Below are 9,166 nucleotides of genomic sequence, written 5' to 3'. Positions count from 1 at the left end.
TAACATATTATATATTAAGCTAACTATAATAATACTATTATAAATTTACAAATATGTGATATATTATAATTTATTCTATAACTTTTATAATATGTTAATACATTAATATATATACTAGTATTATATATATATATTTTTGATCGGTTATACTAGTACTATATATTATAGTTAATAGTTATACATTAAAGAATATAGTAATACATTGATACTAAATATATATAGTTATAGACTTATAATGATTTATTTATTATGAATTTATGATTAGTATAACTATATAATTGTATTAGTATTAGACTATTAATAATTCAATTTGGCTATATTATATTAGTAATATTAGTTATGTTGAATCAATTAGTTAGTATAACTATATTCTACATCATTAGTATTAATATAAATATTAGTATTAGTTATAACTATATAGCCTATATTGGAATTGAGTTTTAGAGTATATAATAGACTAATAGTATTAGTACAACTATATAAGTATATTATATAGCTATATATTAGTTTTAATTATAGTGATTAGTATAATTATATAATAGTAGACTATTAGTATAACTATATATTAGTATTAGTTACTATTATGGTGATTTAGTATATTATAATTTATATATTATATTTATACTATAACTCTTATAATATATTAATATATACTAGTACTATATATTATAGTTATATATTAAATAATATAATAATACATTCATACTAAATATATATAGTTATATTTCTAGTGATTTAGTTATTAACTTATTATGATTAGTATAACTACCCAAATTATAATAGTATTAGACCATTAATATAGTTATATATTAGTAATATTAGTTATGGTAAATCAATGCTTTAGTATAACTATATAAGTATTAACTATAATGATTTTTATATATTCATTAAATATAAGTCTAGTGATATTTAAATTATATTAATTAAAGTGATAAATATACTATATAGCTATACATAGTATTAATTATAGTGATTAGTATAACTATATAAATTATATAATAGTATATTAGTATTAATAGTAGACTATTAGTATAGGTCACTATAACTATTGTTGAAGTATTAGTTATAGTGATTTAGTATAACTATATTCTATATTAGACTATTAATATTTTTTTATACCATATATAATTATATAATTAATAATTTAATTATATACAACTATTATATAAATAATATATATAAATAATATTTATTTTTTTATTTATTTCTATTCGGTCCGGTCCGGTCCTTAAAAATGGGACCGGACTAAACAGTGCCGGTCCGGTCGGTTTTGCCGGTCCGGATCGGTCGATGCTCACCCCTACCCACAACACAGGCCATAAGAGTAATTGATGTTTCTGAAGAGACTAAATCTCTTGAAAAAGAACCTCCTGAATAGGTATTTAATGAAATGTATTTCCTTGAAGAGGGACAGGTACCCGAAAATAACGAGATCTCGATACATTTCATGAGTATTGGAGAAATTTTAGATAGAAATAAAACTGTTGTCGACAAGATATTTTCATATAAAATTGCCATTGATATTACCAAAAATAATGAAGAAATTGAGCCAATAACTGTCGAAAAATGTTGACGTGAAATAAATGGTCAAAATGGAAATCAGCTATTGAGGCTGAATTAAACTCTCTAGCAAAGTGAGAGGTCTATGGACCAATTGTACAAATACCAAAGGGTGTAATGCCTATTGATATAAATGAGTATTTATACGTAAGCGTAATGAGAGCAATGAAATTATGCGATATAAAGCACGACTTGTTGCACAGGGTTTCCTGCAGAAACTAGGGATTGATTATGAAGAAACATACTCTCTTGTTATGGATGCAATCACATTCAAATTTTTGATTAGTTTGGTAGTTACAAAAAGATTGGATACACAGTTGATGGATGTGGTCATAGCATATTTATATGGATCATTGGATCATGACATATATATGAAAATCCCTGAATGATATAAAATGCCTGAAGCTTCTAATCTAATTACATCTAGAAATATGTATTCTATTAAATTTTAAAGATCTTTATATGGGTTAAAGTAATCCGAACGTATGTGGTATAAACGCCTTAGCAAATATCTATTGAAAGAAGGATTTGAGAATAATCCAATATGCCCATGTGTTTTTATTAAGAAATCAGACTTTGGATTTGTTATTATTGCGATTTATGTTGATGATTTAAATCTTGTTGGAACCCCTGAAGATATCAGAAGAACCACTACGTATTTAAAAAATGAATTTGAAATGAAAGACATTGGCAAAACGAAATTTTGTCTTGGCCTGCAGCTCAAGCATTTGAAAAATTGAATTCTCATTCATCAGTCAAATTATATAGAGAACGTTTTGAAACACTTTTACATGGAAAGAGCTCATCTCCTGAGTACTCTAATGGTTGTTTGATCACTTGATGTGTAGAAAGATCCATTTCGTCCTTGTGAAGACGATGAAGAAATTCTTAGTCTTGAAATACCTTATCTCAGTGCAATTAGAGCCCTGATGTATTTTACAAATTGCACTCGGCTTGATATTGCATTTTTAGTTAATTTACTTACAAGATATAGTTCCGCACTAACTCGAAGACATTGGAATGACATTAAACATGTCCTTCGATACCTCCGAGGTACGGTTGATATGAGATTATTTTATGAACATGGATCAAGTACACAATTAGTTGGATATGCAGATGCATGTTATCTTTCAGATCCACACAGAGGTAGATCTCAAATTGGATATGTATTTACTTATGAGAATTCTGCTATATCATGGAGATCTGTCAAATAAACACTATTTGCTACCTCTTCAAATCGCTCAGAGATCATTGCAATTCATGAGGCAAGTCGAGAATATATTTAGTTAAGATCAATGATTCAATATATTTAAGAAAAGTGTGGTCTTCCAGTGATTAATGATAGTCTAACAATTTTATACGAAAATAATGCTACTTGTATTATTCAAATTAGATGAGGATATATCAAAATTGATAGAACTAAACATATTTTATTTAAATTCTTTTATACCCATGAACTTCAGGAGAAATGTGAAATTAATATCAAGCAGATACAGTCAAGTGATAATCTGACAGATTTATTCACTAAAATATTACCAATTGCAACATTTAAGAAGATTGTGCAGAACATTGGAATGCGAACACTTGAAGACCTATTATCATGCATTTTTCAGAGGGAGTAAATGTCTTGAAGACTTATGCTAATTGTACTATTTTTCCTTCGCTAAGGTTTTATCCTATTGGGTTTTCCTTTACAAGGTTTTAATGAGGCAATCTTAAGACATTTTGCGATATACATGAATATTGTACTCTTTTTCCTTCGCCATTGTTTTTTTTCTATTGGATTTTTCCTTACAAGATTTTAACGAGGCATATTCTTTATGTATAGTTATCCAAAGGGAGAGTGTTATAAACTTATTTGTATGACCATACATAGTTATCAATTAAGACCATTTAGCCATCAATCAAGATCAATCTTTAACCATTAATTAAGACCATTGAGCCATCAATTAAGATCTATCTTTAACAATTAATTAAAATTTAAGGTATACCTACTCTTTTGTACTCCTATATATATGAGTATCATTTACTTGTATATGATCAAGTTTTACATTGAAGAACAACTATTTTTCTTGCAATATCATTTCTCTTTTAGTTTCATAACATCATTGATATTCTTTAGAGTTTATAGGTGTCAAATATTATAAGAGAAATGATAGTTGCAGATATGATTGTGCAAGTGCCACGTAATCAATTTGAAAAAAGTGAAAAAATATGAGATTTGTATATTTAAAAATTAATTTTTTAATAGTAGATCTTACTATTTTTCAAAATAATTATACAATACTTACGCATTATATGATTATATGTAATATTACTCATATTATAAATACTAAGGATTATAAGTGTTAGATTGATATAAAATAACAATTGAGAAATGAGATTTATAGAATATATGAAGGATTTTGAATTTTATATACTGTAAAAATATTATAAGGAACATAGCTTCCACAAAATATTAATTTGAGTTGCATTTATCTTGCACTTTTTCTCCGTATCTGTTTTTGGGCCATTTCTCATGTTTTATTTGGACCTTCCATAATGTAGCTTTCAACTCTCTTTTTTAACTAACAGCATTTCCAGTCCAGCCCAAAACCTATGCTAATAAATTCCACCCCGCGCCCGGTCCTTCGCTCCATTACCTTTTTGCTTGGCGGGAAATCCAGAAAAGCCAGAACGAAGCCAGAAGCTTGGCGGACAGAGAGATGGCGGAAGAACAGCAACAAGAGACGGGTCTCGAACAGGTGGAGGAGGACTACGCCGTATGGAAGAAGAACACGCCTTTCCTTTACGATCTGGTCATCTCCCACCCTCTCGAATGGCCGTCTCTCACCGTCCACTGGGTTCCACTTCAGGCCCCGCTGCCGTACCCCTCCAACCCATCTCTTTCCGTCCACAGACTTGTCCTCGGGACCCATACATCCGAAGGTTTCCCCAATTTTCTCATGGTCGCCGACGCTCTCCTCCCCAGCAACGAGTCTGAAACCAACACAGATTGCAATGCCAAGAATCCCATTCTCCCTAAGGTCAGTGTTCTGGTTCTTCCAGAAATACATTCCGCGTGTTATTTTTTGGGCATTCAGTATTTTTTACGTATTATGCCTTGGGTATGTGGTATTTGATGAGTTTTGTTGTGGGTACCAAGTGTTTGTGAAAATCGTTAGGTAAACGTGTTTAATATATATATATATATATATATATATATATATATATATATATATATATATATATATTTAGTGCTCGCATAGTTAGAGGTGATAGAAAAGCTACTCACTTTGTCATTATGAAGAATTATCCTTTGGGTGCCGAATATTTTGATAAAAACTTATAGCGGAATGTTTTGATGTGTATCTTTGATTCTTTGGTACTTCCGTAGGAAAAAAACACGCAAGAGATGTCTACGCCCTTATTTAAGGATTATTTTTTACTGGCCGGTATTGAAATTTCTAGCTGAACCTATGTTTTAATTGTTTTGTTTGGGATGTTTGTAGGTGGAGGTAACACAGAAGATACGTGTTGATGGAGAGGTGAATAGGGCGCGGGGTATGCCACAGAACCCGGCAATTGTGGGAGCTAAGACAAGTGGGTCTGAGGTTTATGTTTTTGATTGTACGAAACAGTTGGCGAAGGACCAAGGGGGTGATTGTGATCCTGATTTGAGGTTAAGGGGTCATGATATGGAAGGCTATGGGTTGTCTTGGAGTCCCCTCAAAGAGGGATTCCTTTTAAGTGGCTCTCATGACCATAAGATATGTTTGTGGGACGTGTCTGCCATGGCTCAAGATAGAGTGCTTGATGCATTGCATGTTTATGAGGTAATTTTCCGAATCAGTGTATCATTTTTTTTTCCCTAAAATGCTGGTGTCTTGGGCATAGCACATTTTGTACGTTGTCTTATGTGATTTGTGAATGTAATTCACAGGCTCATGAAAGTGTTGTTGAAGATGTATCCTGGCATTCAAAGAATGAAAATTTATTTGGGTCTGTTGGGGACGATTGCCGATTGGTCATTTGGGACCTGCGCACAAACCAACCCCAACATTCTGTCAAAGCTCACGAGAAAGAGGTTAAAGTTCTATTCATTATGCAATAGTAGTGGCTCTCCAATTTGTGTATTGAATTTTACTTACCTACTATATCCTCTTCGTATGTCCCACATATACCCTTAGATTCCCAATGGTTCTTTTTATCAATTTTCAATATATTATTTTTATAAGTAAAAATTTTATTCATCAAATGCAATAGGTGAAGCCCATGTACACAAGATGTATATGAAAGAAACGCCTAAATACATTCTAATACTAGAAAAGCTTGGAAAATTCATGGACAGCCCCTCCATTAAGTACATTAGTTGAAAACTAACTAAACATGGAACACATAAAAAATTTCCAGAGTTCTTCTACGTTGCATTCCCTATTATTAAAACACCTCTCATTCCTTTCCAACCAAATGCACTACATAATGCACAAAGGAATCATCTTCCACGGAGCTGCCACTTGAGAGCAAGTATGAAGTCTAGTCCAACACGCGAGTAAATCTGGTCAGTCCAGATCTTCTAAACACACCATCCCATAACATTTTAGCTACATCACAATGTAGAAGTAGATGATCCACTGATTCCGCAGCTTTCTTGCACAAGAAGCACCACTCCATGACAATCATTCCACGCTTTCTCAAATTGTCAGTTGTCTGACTATTCCCAATTGCTGCTGTTCATACAAAAATAGCAACCTTTGACGGAACAATAGCCTTCCAAATACTCTTCCAAGGAAAAGAAGTGTAATGCTGATTGGACAACATCTTATAATATGATCTAACAGAACTTTTTAGACGCTGTAATCTCCAGTACATTTGATCCCTCTCATGTTGTCTAATATCCACTGAATACAACAATCTGAAAAAATCAGTAACCTCCTAAATTTCCCAATCCTGGACAGGTCTGAAAAATCTAACATCCCAATGCACCTCTCCATTAGAGTTACTCATCAGCTCTAAGATTGAGGCCTGCTGATTAACAGCCAACCTGAAAACAGACAGAAAAGCTCTAAACAGTGCATTCTCAATACCAGAATTGAACTCTTGAACCATCACCTACCACAAATTTGACTTGTTTCACAAAATTTCCATAAACTCACACCATAAGTCCCCCTACTCTCCTTAGTGCACCATCCCCCCCAATCACTCCCATACTTCTGAACAACCAACCCCCTCCACAACGCTTCCTCTTCCCTATGATATCTCCACAATCACTTCCCCAACAACGCCTTATTAAAACTACACAAATTATGAACCCCCAAGCCTCTATCAGCAATCGGACAGCAAACTTCTTTCCAGCTTACTATAGGAATCTTATGCACCTCTCCCAAACCACCCCACAAAAATGCTCTATGCAACTTCTCAATACGATTAGCCAGATTAGCCACTCCAACCGGTAAAGGAAATAAATAAAGAAGGTAAGTTGGAATATTAGAAAGAGTACTCTTCATAAGGGCGATTCTACCCCCTTTTGATAAATACAACATTTTCCATGCTGCCAACCTTTTCTCAATCTTCTCAAACGCCCATCCCAAATATACTTTGCCTTGAACGACTCCCCCAGCGAGAGACCGAAATATTTCATGGGCAAATAAGCAACTATGCACCCCAATAATTCCACCAAATTGTTAATAATATTTGTAGGTGTGTTTAAATGTGTCTTATTTTGTTTTAGGGTTCTAACTGATAAAAAATAATCTTTTATTGCTTTTAATTGATGCAATTAATTTTCAGGTCTTGAAGAGACCTGCTCCTTATTTTATGTATAAAATTTATAGTTGCTACTTATTATGTCTCATAGCTCCAATTCCTCGGTCCTACTGTATTTTTATTTCCATATATCTTGCATCATGTGTATAGTCTCGTAATTTTGAACTTGTGTTGCCCTAGGATTCTCTGTGCATTTTCGTTTCTCCTGTGATATACATGTATTAAAGTTTGAATATTATGGATCTGTTACTGATGTATTTTTGGGCGTTTGTAGGTGAACTATCTTTCATTCAATCCATACAATGAATGGATCTTGGCAACAGCATCTTCTGATACCACAATTGGTCTCTTTGATACAAGGAAGCTGAGTGTGCCACTGCATGTCTTAAGCAGTCACTCGTATGCCCTATGCCTATTAGATTAATCTTAATCTTATATTTCATTATCATGAACTAATTATGCCCCCCCTCCCCCCCCAAAAAAAACCTTCTTTGTTTTCATCTCTTGCAAAACCAATTATTTGTCAGTTGGAATAAACTTTTGGTCTCATTCATTTGCGTGCTTCTCTGAATGGATCTTGTGGCAAAACTATCATCGAGATGATGTTTTACTGTGTAGGAATGCCTGTTAACTGCCCAACAATGGGATACACAGTGTGAAAAGGGTTCGATGGGCTTTGAAAATTAGTTTTCCTTTTGGCGCACCTGTAGTCTGTATGTTATTTTAAAATTTATCCAATTGACAAAATTAATCTATTATTATAGATGTTGAAGGTAGGAACACACTCTTTACAACCAATGTACTGTCTTTTGTAGCAGTGGTTCCAATTTTTGTGTGGGAGTTAGTACATTCTTGGTGCAACTCATCATTATGTTTGTTTGAGAGCTAATTTGTTATACTTGTTATGAAAATATTTGTCAACTCGGAATTTTTTATACCCTTGATTTGTTTCCTACAGAGAGGAAGTGTTCCAGGTAGAATGGGATCCTAACCATGAAACTGTATTGGCATCATCTGCTGATGATAGGAGGTTGATGGTTTGGGATCTAAACAGGTACTGCACATCAGAAATAGTTGCTAGGAATGTGCTTGTTTTTGTTTTGTTTCATTTGAAGAAAAATTCCTTTAATCAAGTTTATGAATCATGATTAATTAACGTGGAATCATGCATTACGAGGTTTACTAGCGAGTTCTGAATTTCTTATAGGCTCTTTCTTGCCATTTTGAATATTTTGCCTATTTTAACTGATAAGCAATGTGTTTAGGATTGGTGATGAGCAGTCAGAGGGAGATGCTGAAGACGGTCCTCCGGAGCTTCTATTCTCTCACGGGGGTCACAAAGCAAAGATATCAGATTTCTCATGGAATAAGTACCAGCCATGGGTCATTGCAAGCGTAGGTGAGGACAATACTGTTCAGGTATGGCAAATGGCCGAGAGTATATATCGTGATGACGATGACATGCAACCGACTGATGAATAACCACATACTTGATCCTTACATTCGAGGGGAATCTTTCACTTTGAGCTGTGAGATTTAGGTAGGAACAATGTTCAACTTTTTGCTTGAGATGATCATCAGACATTTTTAAAAATTATCTGTAGGTTCTGGTGTCCATGTATCGTCAGTTCACACTTTCTATTTGGAACCAACCATCTTGGGGGTCCTCCCCTATCGTTATAGCTAGTCTAGATGGTTATTAATTCACATCCACTTGGTGGAGCTTGTGATGGGTCTGTGCACATCTACTTGATGGCGCTTGTGATGGGTCTGTGCAGTCCCCTAGGCTTCATTTGTGATGTAAAATGGTATTCTTCTCTCCCCTCTTTCCCTTCTCTCTCTTCCTTCTCGTTGCCATCCA

The 9,166-nt window shown here is 33.6% G+C and overlaps 1 protein-coding gene across 1 annotated transcript; it reads left to right on the top strand.

The window, feature by feature from the left end:
* Nucleotides 1-4,189: 4,189 nt before the first annotated feature.
* Nucleotides 4,190-9,127, top strand: LOC122309817 (WD-40 repeat-containing protein MSI3). The gene is made up of 6 exons (XM_043123488.1): nucleotides 4,190-4,586; nucleotides 5,052-5,375; nucleotides 5,483-5,626; nucleotides 7,580-7,704; nucleotides 8,264-8,359; nucleotides 8,571-9,127. Exons 1-6 carry the CDS (start codon nucleotides 4,266-4,268, stop codon nucleotides 8,785-8,787), a joined length of 1,227 nt encoding a protein of 408 aa, XP_042979422.1. The 5' UTR covers nucleotides 4,190-4,265; the 3' UTR covers nucleotides 8,788-9,127.
* Nucleotides 9,128-9,166: the final 39 nt, after the last annotated feature.

The sequence above is a fragment of the Carya illinoinensis genome, chromosome 5, assembly GCF_018687715.1.
Source record: "Carya illinoinensis cultivar Pawnee chromosome 5, C.illinoinensisPawnee_v1, whole genome shotgun sequence".
Classification (NCBI taxonomy): domain Eukaryota; kingdom Viridiplantae; phylum Streptophyta; class Magnoliopsida; order Fagales; family Juglandaceae; genus Carya; species Carya illinoinensis.
Note: the sequence above shows the minus strand (reverse complement) of the source record. Positions and strands in the feature narration are given on the sequence as shown.

What these genes read in the sequence shown, in the direction of transcription:
- LOC122309817 (XM_043123488.1), top strand. Translation starts at nt 4,266, where the DNA reads ATGGCGGAAGAACAGCAACAAGAGACGGGTCTCGAACAGGTGGAGGAG. An exon ending in ATGCATTGCATGTTTATGAG is followed by an intron (nt 5,376 to 5,482) that starts GTAATTTTCCGA and finishes TGTAATTCACAG; the next exon opens with GCTCATGAAAGTGTTGTTGA. An exon ending in CATGTCTTAAGCAGTCACTC is followed by an intron (nt 7,705 to 8,263) that starts GTATGCCCTATG and finishes TGTTTCCTACAG; the next exon opens with AGAGGAAGTGTTCCAGGTAG.